General features: G+C 39.4%; 1 protein-coding gene across 1 annotated transcript; it reads left to right on the top strand.

Moving 5' to 3' along the window:
- Positions 1-2,708: 2,708 nt before the first annotated feature.
- On the top strand, positions 2,709-9,520 carry KBTBD2 (kelch repeat and BTB domain containing 2). Its single transcript, XM_009819493.2, has 3 exons — positions 2,709-3,398; positions 6,206-6,371; positions 6,815-9,520. Exons 1-3 carry the CDS (start codon positions 3,229-3,231, stop codon positions 8,348-8,350), a joined length of 1,872 nt encoding a protein of 623 aa, XP_009817795.1. The 5' UTR covers positions 2,709-3,228; the 3' UTR covers positions 8,351-9,520.
- The last annotated feature ends 3,300 nt before the right edge of the window (positions 9,521-12,820 follow it).

A 12,820-nucleotide genomic window follows, 5' to 3' on the forward strand; every position in this document is an offset into this window, starting at 1 on the left:
TCAGGACTGGGGAGAACTGGGCCTCTTACAGTTCTCCTTTAGCAAATATGTGGCTTTCGACAAGCTGATTCTTATTTCACTGCCTCAGTTTTTCAGCCTCTAAACTGAGGAGAGTGTCTCCTTTAAAATTGTGTTGAACTTGTCAGAGAGGTGGGTAGTCTTGGATGATTTTTCAGGCACAAAATGATGTTCCTACACCACTTACCTTAATGTTTTGAACAGATTCACTTCTCTTGGGCAAATGACAATATAAATGACAGTAATTTTAGACCAGAAATTCAGAGATCCTTGATGTATTTATTGTTCTCCTGAGGAGTATTTAGTATGGTTCCATTACAAGGGAATGGGATGCGACTCCTGACTTTGTGACAAATAGAAAATTTTGTTCTTTAGGAAATGGTTATCATTGGCATCAAAGCACAGTATGGATGTGGAAAACAGGAATCGCGTACATAGCGCATTCCTACCATGTGCACCTCCCTAGAGCACATCACAGAAATGAGATGGTTTCAGATCAGCTGTAAACCAGGGACTCCAGCTTTGTAAATTTACAGTTCAAAGGTGGTTCACATCACATAAATGTTCTGCAACAAGACTCCTGTCATCTCCTCAATCTTTTCTGCTGCTGAGGGTCATACTCAAATGTTCCAGCTATTTATAGTAATTAATTTCACAGTTTCAACTCGTCTTCTGTTGAACAGGTCTGCTTTTTCAGTTATCGACTGTCAGCCGCGTGCTGCCAAAAATGTCCTTAATCTTACTAGCAGGTGTATATCAGTTTCTCCATGGTATCCCTGATTGGTTCTGTTACCTAATGACAGTACATATTGATTTTGCCCTTTTTTTCCTGTTTCTGAAGATTTATATTCTTTAAAATTACATCAGAATAGGAAGTTAGGATGTCAATGACTTCTTTTGCTAAAGCTTAGTACTAGTGATGCTCTGCCAGAAGAGAGCTTAATCCACCAGCTTGTATTGTTCTTGAAACTTTACTCCTAAGCCAGGAAAAACAATGCTGTAGAGAGACCCGGGATACCAGTAGAGCCACGAGCTATTTATTTCTGTGGGCCTAACACACTTAGGAAGTCTGCGTGTCTCTGTAGCCATTTAAAGTTCAGGGCAAAATCTGTCAATGGATTAAGTTGCACATTAAGCTGTTATCAGATAACCAGGGTAGTGGTCAGTGATGCAGAGATAGGAGGCATACTAATTTGGTGAAGAGAAGCTGTGACTTGAAGTGGAAGGTCATTGCTTTAGATGAGCAATATCTTTGTATATCGTTGATATACTTGTGGCTTGGTGACTTCAGCAGTTAACTGCACCTGAAACTTGAAGGCATGAAGACTTGTGCTAATATCTGTTATTGTAGCAGATACTGGTCTCTCCTTCCTCCCCCCAAATACTACCCCTTTTCTATTTTTCTTAATTAACAGTCTTCACCTGAACAGTGAACATTGGGTTTGACTATCCTGGCTGTTTTCCAGTTAAACAACCAGTGAAAACTAAGAGTTTGAGATTCCTGTTTGTGAATATTTCTTCACTGAAAAAGATCAGTGACACTAAATTAGTAGTAATTAAAGTGGCATTAACTAAGCGTATCTGTTTCAAGTGAGTGAATGTTAAGACAGCTGTCTTTGAATTGTGTTACTGGCAGGGCTCTGTTGAAATAGCAGATCTTGGATATGCCTGGCAGGTATTTCTGCAGCCTTCATCTTATGCTAAATCGTGTATTTTTGTATGGAATTTGAAGTATATCATTTCAAGTGAGGTATTTCTGCGTTCATTGTGAACTATAATGATAGTGATGCCTTAGACACTACACAATCACGTCCCTGGTTATTCCTTGATTTTGGAATGTGAAAGAATGATGCAAGGTTAACTAAATCTGGAAGTATTTGATAGATGTGTTACTCTGGTGTCCTTTATGATGGTGATTTTACTGTCATAACTATCCCATTCCTAATTATGTTTCTGTGTTCTCATGGAAGATAAGATAAAACCTGACCCCATTTTTAAGCGGAGGAGAAATGTCCAAACAAGAAAGCAGACTTTGGTAGCCTGTGGTCATTGCTTTATAACCGCTGCAAGTGTTTTGACCCATGCTATTCCTATTATCTCCTTATTTTTCTTTTCTCCTGTCTGCAGCAGTCGTGCTGACCTGGCTGTATGGAAATGACTCAGAAGGAAAAAAATGGAATGTGAAATGGTAATAGGTGAAGCCCTTCTGCACAGAGAAGATGAATCAAATAAGCGTTGGGAATATAGGTTGTCAGGTTTTTTTAATCCTTAGCTCCGGTTCTGCTTGTTCTCTAGTAGAATGCCAAAGGTGAAATAAAGGGGTTGATGATGATATTGAGAGTTGAGTTGGAAAATGATGGAATGTTGAAGAAACTGCATTTATATTTTTAGCGGCCTGGTATTGGTAAGCTTTAGGTAGACAAAAACACAGAAGCAGAAAAAGTAGCTGCTTAATATGGAAATGAAAAAAAAAAATGTGGCTATCTTATCAATGGTTGAAGGAAATGCACAGGTGTAGTCCATGGGAAAACTGGGTAATTCTTGGAAGAGGAGTAAAGTCTTACTGAACCTTGTTTTAACTCTCCAGCCTTAGAAGCTGTGTTGATGAAATAAATGCTCTTAATTCATAAGTCTAGGTCTTGGATGAGAATTAATGTACAAACGCTTCTGCTTTTCCTTTCTCTTCAGTACTTTTGTTGTTTAACTTTTTTTCTCAACAATAGTTTTTGTGCACATAATTAAGTACTAATTTAGAAATAAGTTTGTTAGACAATTACTTTTAAGGGGTAACTATGAAAGGTTTTCGAAAAAGTGCTAATGTGTGAATTAATTTTATTTTCCTGCTTTCAGTCACTCAAGCACAGCCGCTGATCACGAGATGTTACCACGAAATCTACCTCAGACTTCGCTTCTGCTCATTTGTTTGCTGCATCCCAGATCTCAACAGGAGCTCTGCAGACACTCTTGAAAGTCTCTGAACAGATTGTGACATCAAGTCAAAGCATGTTGACCTAATAGTAGGTCAAAGTCTGCGACATTGATTCAGCAGTCCAAGATAACACTGCCTTTTTTTATCAGTATCACTTCTGAAGGCTACAGAAATCCTGCTGTTTCTTCCCTGATTACTTCAGAAACGTTCAACTGACCATTCTTTGGCAAAAAGATCTTGACTTTTCTCTCTGGTCCTGGAAATATTAATGGAATACAGTCATGTCTACCCAGGACGAGAGGCAGATAAATACCGAGTATGCTGTATCCTTGCTGGAGCAGTTGAAATTCTTTTATGAACAGCAGTTGCTAACTGACATAGTGTTGATTGTTGAGGGCACTGAATTTCCCTGCCATAAGATGGTTCTTGCAACATGCAGCTCATATTTCAGGTAAGTATTCAAAGCAGGATCTGTTAATTCTAGAAAATCTATGATACCTCCTTTTGAGTGTAATATTATTACTTAATTGAGTAACAATTAATGTGTTGCAGAGAGTTTTAAAGATCAATGAAGTAAGTAAAAAAACCCTAGATATCATTATTTGCCAATTCCAAAAGAGTAAAATAAGTTTTCCAGCATCTTGTGACTTACTCTGGGTAGGTACTGTAGTTTTTACAGTAAGCAGGGGGTGTGCAGAAATCACACTTGTGATGCTTTGTTTTCTTTAGGGAGCTAATAAAGTCTGAATAATTAGAAAATTTCTTATTTTTTGTACTTAATCTTTAAATGCTTAATCTTTTTTTATTTCCCAAGGTAGGGTAACAAGGGATTATTGAGATGCGGCTATGGGAGTTCCATTGTCATGTTTATTAGCTGTAGTTTCTTAGCAGAAGCCTCTGCTAAAAGTAGGGATTGCTGTGCAAGTTCATGGCTTCGTTTTCTGAATCATTTTGTTTCCTCTGCTCAGCAAAGAAGCCAGAAACTCTTCTCTTGCCTGAGAGTCTTGCTGCAATGCAACAGGGTTTTTTTTGTCTGTGTGGGTTTTTTGTTTTGTTTTCTCCCACTGAGATGCTGTTGCAATTTTTAATTCAGTAGTTCCTGCTTCCCAGGTGTCCTGTTTTTCTGTCTTTTGAAAAGTTTTTATTAATAAGGTATGTTGAGTGCTACTACTTTTTGCAGATACCTTCATAGTAAGTCCTAGAAGGTGAGGGACCACGAATTTTCTGCTGTGATCAATCATTTTTTGTTGGTAACACAGTATAATTAATCTGCCTGTCTGGAAGGAATTGTGAAGCTTGAAATTAGTCTTGATGACATCCGTGCATGTTTTACTTTCCTGATGCGTTGTGGAGGGAGTATAACTTTTCTTTCCCATTTAATCAAGGAAAGGTTTGCAAATTCTGGTTTCCCATTGAGATGGGCTCACTATACAGAACACTTCTAAAATGTTTTTTGTGCTTTGCCTGCTTTCTTGTGTAGAATACAGAGAATAACTTCTAATGCAGGGAGCTATTCAAGGATTAATTTATTACTTTCACGGAAGTTTTTGTTGCTGCTGGATTTTGTGTTAATTTTTTCATCTCAGATGAGTTGGTGCAATTTTTAGCAACAAGTATTGTGTGATCACTAGATAATGATTATTGCCGTTGGCCTTCTGCAGATGACATAGTTCCAACAGTCTCTAAAATAACAGCCACTGGAAATGTGGCCAGATTTAATGTGGGTGGCTAATCATAAGGTTGGAAAGCTGTCACGAGTCCACGCAGTGTGTTGCATTAGAATATGCAGTCAGATCTCTTATTCATATGTGTTTGTTTATTATTTATGGAATGAGGTTTTGGCACTGGTTAAAAGAAGTATCAAGCTTGTGGTTTTGTCATGTTCTGTTTTTCTTCTCTACTTTGGTTTACAAAAAGATGCTCAGCTTCCTAAATTTAGCTTTATTATGAAAAATTGATAGCCCTGAAGGAAGCTGTGGGGAGAGGGGGAAGAACAGAAAAGCATCTCTTAGCGTGATCCAGCCACTGTGTACGACTGCAGCCAGCTTACCTTCCGTCTTTGTGCTTGAATGCTGTGCTGCGGCAGCTCAGCTCCAGCACAGGCTGCTCAGCAGCGCGTAAGCATGCACTAGAACCAGATTCTCTACCAGCAACCTCTTCCTTTCAATGAAGCGGAGTCTCTGCTGGCACTCGTACTGTCTTGCTTACCTCTAAAAAGCTGCATGGCAAGTTGATACTCACTTGGCCAGTCAGTGGTCCCTCTAAAATGCCAGTTGCCCTGAGTTAAGGCACATAGAAGAAGATGGAGTGATGGGGATGGGGCAGGAGGGAACGGTGGTGGGGCACTGTCTTTGTGTCAGATGCTTCTTGGAATGACTTTATTTAGGGAGTGTATCTCCATGTCCCCTTCACCTCTCCAGCTGCAGGCAGGGCTGTAGGGTGCACCCACCATCCCTTCTCACTTGTCTTGTACCTGGTTTCCTAAAAAGCCCCCAATAAATCTAAAGAGCCTTGAGCTGAATTTTCAATACAACCATAAACACCAAACCTGAATTAATATAAAGGTCTTAAAATCAGTGTTCCCCATTACAGTGCCCTTCTACTTTTTCAGGCAGATGTAATGGACATACTTAGGCGGTGGTTTTCTTTTTTTTCAGACCAAGTCTGATAGTTTTTTCTGTCATTGTCATTTTTTGTCTACAAACTTGAAGTTTACTGCATATTATTATGAATGGTATATAAGAAATACTTCATGGAATGCTAGCGTTTGCTCCTTTTCTGAGCTAACTTTCTCCTCCTCCCAGAGGAGTAGGCTTTTTGATGTCTTGGCTCAGTCCATTGCATAAATCTGCTGCTTTTGTTTTACAATCTAAAATCTATCTGTATATGTTTCAGCTGTATTTTCTGGAGGCTGTTTCTTCCCTCTTATCATCACCTGACATAGGAAAAGGTTTCAAATTTCATCATTAAAACTCTAAAATCATTGGAGTTCTCTGCTGATTAAGACAAAAGAGTTTGCATAAATATAAAATATTTCTACAGAAGGCACTGATGGTACTTTCTGAATGTTCTGTACAAGTGCTTTATCTTAAATACTAGATGGTAGCCTAAGGTAAATACTAAACACCTGTAAACAGGCAACCAAAGAGACTGTTCACTTTTTGGAGTGTAATCACTGAAGGCTTACAGGTGATAACTGACTCTAAGATTCCTGTACTTACTGTTGGTCCTTGTCTTAATATGTCTATTTCTCTTCAGAGCCATGTTCATGAGCGGGCTAAGCGAAAGTAAACAAACACATGTACACCTGAGGAATGTGGATGCAGCCACTTTGCAAATTATCATAACTTATGCATACACGGGTAACTTGGCAATAAGCGACAGCACGGTAGAACAGCTTTATGAAACTGCCTGCTTCTTACAGGTAGGAACACTTTATTTGGAGTATGAAATAACTGCTTCTAATCTCTGGACCATTTTTTCTTTATCTTGTTAAACAGTCTTTTCTGTTTAGTCATTTCAAAATACTCTTGTTCAGTTTGCTCAGTGTAGACAGCAGTTGCTTGCCAGGTATGTTTCGTGTACCCATTCCTCCTTTCTTTATGGACCCTGTGGAGGGTGGAAGTAAAACAGTGCACTTCTGATATTTAGATAATTAGTTTCTCCAGCAGACGTGATTATGTGATGCACTTGATCTGTATGAATCAGTTGAGTAAGTAACTGCTGTGTTTTTGTGTATATATATAGTATTCCAGGCCTGAACTCTGGAGTTCAATACTAAATGCGGGTACTTTTACCTGCTGCTGCTACGTGAAGGAATAGGTTGTACATAGTAATGCTTAGCGTGTTTCTTCTTCTGCATTACAGGTAGATGATGTGTTACAACGGTGTAGAGAATACTTAATCAAAAAAATTAACGCAGAAAATTGTGTGCGTCTTTTAAGTTTTGCTGATCTCTTCAGCTGTGAAGAATTAAAACAGAGTGCTAAAAGAATGGTAGAGCACAAGTTCACAGCCGTGTACCACCAGGAGGCTTTCATGCAACTGTCACATGATCTACTGATAGATATTTTAAGCAGTGACAATTTAAACGTGGAAAAGGAGGAGACAGTTCGTGAAGCTGCTATGTTATGGCTGGAGTACAACACAGAGTCACGGTCGCAGTATTTGTCCTCTGTTCTTAGCCAAATCCGAATTGATGCACTTTCAGAAGTAACGCAGAGAGCCTGGTTTCAAGGCTTACCACCTAATGATAAATCAGTAGTGGTGCAAGGACTCTACAAATCGATGCCCAAGTTTTTCAAGCCCAGACTTGGTATGACAAAAGAGGAAATGATGATATTCATTGAAGCTGCTGCTGAAAACCCTGGTAGTCTTTATTCTTCTGTCTGTTATAGCCCCCAGGCAGAAAAAGTTTACAAACTCTGCAGCCCTCCTGCTGACTTGCATAAGGTTGGGACACTGGTAACTCCTGATAATGACATCTATATAGCAGGTGGGCAAGTTCCTCTGAAAAACACAAAAACCAACCACAGTAAAAGCAGCAAACTCCAGGCTGCCTTCAGAACTGTGAATTGCTTTTACTGGTTTGATGCACAGCAGAACACTTGGTTTCCAAAGACACCGATGCTCTTTGTTCGTATAAAGCCATCCCTGGTCTGCTGTGAAGGATACATCTATGCAATTGGAGGAGATAGCGTCGGTGGAGAACTCAACAGGAGAACTGTGGAGAGATACGATACCGAGAAGGATGAGTGGACCATGGTAAGCCCATTGCCTTGCGCGTGGCAGTGGAGCACAGCAGTAGCAGTTCACAACTGCATTTATGTAATGGCACACAACTTGATGTACTGTTATTTTCCCAGGTCAGATGCTTGGGTAGAAATGGCTATGCGACAAACAAGTAGATGTTTTGCTTCAGCTGCTGCTTTTGGTGATAAAATATTCTATATTGGAGGACTGCATATTGCCAGCAATTCTGGTATAAGGCTCCCAAGCAGTACTGTAGATGGGTCTTCCGTAACTGTGGAAATCTATGACGTGAATAAAAATGAATGGAGAATGGCAGCCAATATCCCTGCCAAGCGGTATTCTGACCCGTGCGTTAGAGCCGTCGTGATATCTAATTCTTTATGCGTCTTCATACGAGAAACCCACATGAACGAGAGAGCGAAGTATGCCACCTATCAGTATGATCTGGAGCTCGATCGCTGGTTTCTAAGGCAGCACATATCAGAACGTGTGCTGTGGGACTTGGGGAAAGACTTTCGGTGCACTGTAGGAAAGCTGTATCCATCTTGCCTTGAAGAGTCCCCATGGAAACCTCCAACGTATCTCTTCTCACCAGATGGAGCCGATGAATTTGAGCTGGATGGGGAGATGGTTACTTTACCACCTGTATAGCTCCCACATTGGACTGCACAACTGATTCTGTGCTCAGTTATCTTGAAATAAATGGTTGTGAAAGAACAGGTCTGGAAGCAGAAGCGTCAAACCTGTCTTTCATGAGTTGTATTTTTATGCCCTACCTAACACTTGCCGCCATTCAGTATGAATCAGTGAAACGAGCAGATAGGCTTCCATAATCTGAAATACTATTACCTGGTAATTGAGAAACGTATATGTATATCATGAGCTTAAGCATCCGACTTGTCTGAAGAATTAATGCGTAGTTCTATGAAGTCTTGGTTCAGGAAAATTAGCTGCAGAAAAAAAGTAGTTACTGTTTCTAGGATGATGTCACAACTCTTTTGAAAGTATCTTCCAGTTATATTTGAACTACTTCTGGATATTCTACTTAAGTGCTAGTTCTGTAATTGTCAGTGTGGCCTAATTAAAGGACTGTGCTGCACTTACTTAATACTAATATCCATGTTGGTATAGTAATGCCATTAAAAGAAAAAGAAACAAATCCCATGGATCTACCTGTGGTAGGAAGGGTAGATCTTCCATTGTATGGTAACATGCAGGGCAAAGTGACTGCAGGTTCAGTCAAGCTGTATTATTAGGTGCATGTATTCTATTTTCACTAACTTATACCTGTCTATTTAGAATACAGGTCTTCCAAGCAGCTGGTAGTTTACCAGGTGTGGACTTAAGTTGCTGGGCTTGCAATAGGAGTTGTCAGCCCTCACAGTGCGGGTCTATGTGGAGCTTTAATCCGTAAATGTCTCCACGTTCTGTATTACAGTAACATTGGCTCATGTATATTACTTCCTGCTGCTGATGTATTTTTCCATTGTAAAACAAAGTTTTAGTGTGGATTAACCAGGTCTTTATTTTCTGTTAATTTAATAACAAGCATTACTGTAGTGTGATTGTGTATAGATATCCCTTAGCTATCAGGTTTTTTACTTTGGGGGGGAGCAAACTGTTCAGGAATATCCTGTGCTCTGTGTGCAGGAGAGCAGATGACTAGTGCTGCTCTGGCATTAATCCCAGGAACCACTAGCAGTAGCGGGGCGCTGCCAATCTAACATGAACACAGGTGCTTCATGACAAACCTTACTAGCATGTTCAGCTGCATCATGTTCTGGCACTGTATTTTGAATGACATTAATTTATTAAAAAAGACTGAATCCAACTGAGTTTGAGTGTGCTTTCTGATTGAAGTAGATACAGTTATGACACCCCTGCACCACATGCACACTTCTGGCAAGTAGTTTGTTGAAGGCAACTTGAAATAGTTGAGCTGTGAAAAGCCTGGAGACACGTACAGTAGTCGACTGTGCTTACTAGGTCAGTAGTGGAAGCTGGAAATGAGGTGTTCAAGTCAAACTGAGGATTATGTGGAACTTGAACCCTTCACTCTGATTTTTGTAAATCAGCACTTCTCCCATCATGGGACAGATTCTGCTCTACTGAAAGTGAAGAACAGCAGTGATTAAGGAGGTAATGAGGAATCTTTTCCATAAGCTTAGAAGATGGGAGACCTATTTTCATTCTGTAATATCAAGAGCAAATTTATTCATGCTGTTGTCCAGACTGTCACTGACTTTCCCTTAATTCTGTTTCTTAGTCCAGTAAATACAGCTTTCAACAAAGATGACACCTATATATTTTTTTTGTGGCCAGGTCTCAAGTGGATTTACAAAGTTTTGTACCATTATTAAAGTTTTTGACTGGAAAAGGGACTTTAGATAAACCTGCCTTATATAAAACTCTTCCTACTGCTTTGGCATTTTGTACCATGTAAAGATTTATAGGACCCAGAATAATGATGGCTCCAACAGAAAGAGGTAAGCTACCTTTTTTTTTTTTTTTTTTAATGAAGGTAAATAACATGTTTGCATTTACCATTACATCAACTTTTTTTTTTTTTTTTAAATGCCTGAATCACTTCGATAAGAGGGGAGAAGTGACTCAGGGGATCCTGCTGACAGGTCTGTTTACATTGCTTTCATGTAGTCTGGGATGTGCAGTTCCAAGCCTGTTCAAGGGAGTATAAATTAAAAGAAAAAAACAGTGATACTACTTTATAATGCAATCTGGAGAATCACATACCTCAGGCAAAAACACGAGCAGTCTCCTAGTCACTCCAGTGTGAATGGACTGCTCAGTGCTGTGGGTCATTCTCACTTCAGCCTACTGTAGCAGGCTGCACTAGGCTTTAGGACAAGCCTCTGTTCTTCAGGTGTAGATGATTTATAGATAGTGGAGGAGCACAATAGGGTGGTTCTGTTACTGAGAACTTCCAACTTCAGTTTGAAGTCTTGGGCATAGTTTCTTACCAAAGGGGCAGGGGGGGGAAATAAATTTGAATAGGAAATAGGTCACTAAATTGCAGTGGCTGTAAGTTGCCTCACAGAAGCTGGAAAAACACTCCTTAATTTTATCCATTTAGGAACATCTTTTAAAATACAGCCAGTCTACATGACTTCTGCTAGTCTGCATTTTTATTCTGCATTTTTTGTATTTCATATGGTCTAAGATGATGTAGTACACCTTATTTAAAATTAATTTACTGTTCATAATACTGTACCTAAAGACAGACTTACAAGACTAGTCAAGTGTCGAGCAGTTTTCCTGTGACTGTGTTAAAGACCTACTTACTAGTTGTTGCAGTCAGTATTCAACCCCAAAAGGAAAACACAGCTGGCAGATGCTATTCTCAAGTCTAAATTATATCCATGCATAATGCGAGAAGGAAACTGTGCAGGCAAAGCGTTGTCATGTGCTTGAAATGGTCACTACTGGCAGAATTAGAGAAGGACTTCTCTGGGAACAAAAGAGAGCAGCTGGAAAAAAATCCAGTTCTCATTTCATAAATAGAGCAACTATAATTAAAGCCTTCACAGAGTTTTAAGCTAGTATCTTACTACAGAGTTTTGGTCTAATACTAACCTATTCAACCTGTACTTGGCTTTGAAGTACGTTTACATACAAGTTTCAATGAATCAACTTTGTATGTCCTCAAGCTTTGCTTTATTTGCAAAATGCTTGCTGCTTTTTCGGTAGAACTACTTTAAGTTAGTCTGACATAGTTTCAGTTCATACTTCAGTATGAAGTAATAATAAGGGATCTGGCCTCTGCTAATTTTTAATGCATCCACTCATTTTAACAGTTGTTTAAATATGCACCTAATTGCAAGTTTAATTTTTGTTCTAAGAGGAATAGTCAGATCTAGGGCAGTGAATTGTGTCAAGCTTTACAGAGAACAGGCTCAGATGGATAGCTAATTTTAGGGGAAAATAATTTGATAAAATTCTAAAGATTATTTTTTTAAGATTGGTTTAAAGCACTGCCTTCCACAACATTTCTCCTTTCACTTCTCTAAGCTTCTGCCACATTGCATTGCAGCTAAGGAACACCTGTGGGCATTGAACTTGTTAGCAGGCTAGTGTTTTCCCTCCTCTGTTTCCCATTTCCAGCTACCTTCAGTTTGTTTTCTCCTTTTGGATCTGGATTCCTACCTGAAAGGAGCTTTAATTTAGGCAGACTCTGAAGTAGGCTCACCCTTAAAACCAGTCTCTTTCCACTTCATGCTCAACATTAGCCAAAGTTCTGTTTAGTTCCGCTCCAGAATTATTTAAAGTATCATCTCCCTCCTACAACATTTATCATCAGTACAATTCAGCAAGGCAGAGTTCTTACTCATAGAGCTTATAGCTTGGAGGAAGAGTCCTAGCAGACTGAATAAAACGCAGGGATCACTCACAATGCTGGAAGGCAGTTTATATGAAATCTGTACACCCTCACATACCTCCCAAGTTCTGGTAGGGAATTGGTTGGTAAACAGCCTGAACCAGCAGATGAGAGCAAGACGTGGGTCAGTACTGAGTTACAAAACTTTGACATGGAGGAAAGGACTAACAGAAAAGATGGGACAGCATGAAGGTGAAACAGAATAATAAAAGTACCTCTGCCTGTGCTTTCCTCCCCTCCTGCTCTAAAAACATGCAGTTCTTCTGTGGTCTGGCCTAATTTGTGAAACTAGATACCTTTGTTTCAGCAAAGAAAGGGTTTAAGCATTGTACACACACCATTACTGAAGTATGACTGGTCACCTGAAGCACTACCTGACTTCATCTCTTAAAATAGTAAACTGTACTGAATACATACACGCCCTGTTAGACACCTCTGCTGCATTAATATTGACCCAAGAGCCAGTAAACAGCACAATAAACTGCACTAAAAAAGTAGTGATGTAATGTAGACCTTAAAGTCTATTCAGATGATGTGCTAAAAACATCAAGCTAAATCTTGATGCAGAGATTTTATTTAGAAAAAGTGCAAGAGGTATGGTTAGCTAATTTAACTCTGAGCACATGTTTTTATTGAAGAGGAAAAAAATTAACAAGCAAGTTCCACAAATTAAGAGTGGACATACTCTTCAGCCAGCTCTTTGGTACAGCATTACACACATCAAAACA

This window comes from Gavia stellata, chromosome 6 (assembly GCF_030936135.1).
Source record: "Gavia stellata isolate bGavSte3 chromosome 6, bGavSte3.hap2, whole genome shotgun sequence".
NCBI lineage: Eukaryota > Metazoa > Chordata > Aves > Gaviiformes > Gaviidae > Gavia > Gavia stellata.

What these genes read in the sequence shown, in the direction of transcription:
- KBTBD2 (XM_009819493.2), top strand. Translation starts at nt 3,229, where the DNA reads ATGTCTACCCAGGACGAGAGGCAGATAAATACCGAGTATGCTGTATCC. An exon ending in ACATGCAGCTCATATTTCAG is followed by an intron (nt 3,399 to 6,205) that starts GTAAGTATTCAA and finishes ATTTCTCTTCAG; the next exon opens with AGCCATGTTCATGAGCGGGC. An exon ending in AAACTGCCTGCTTCTTACAG is followed by an intron (nt 6,372 to 6,814) that starts GTAGGAACACTT and finishes TCTGCATTACAG; the next exon opens with GTAGATGATGTGTTACAACG.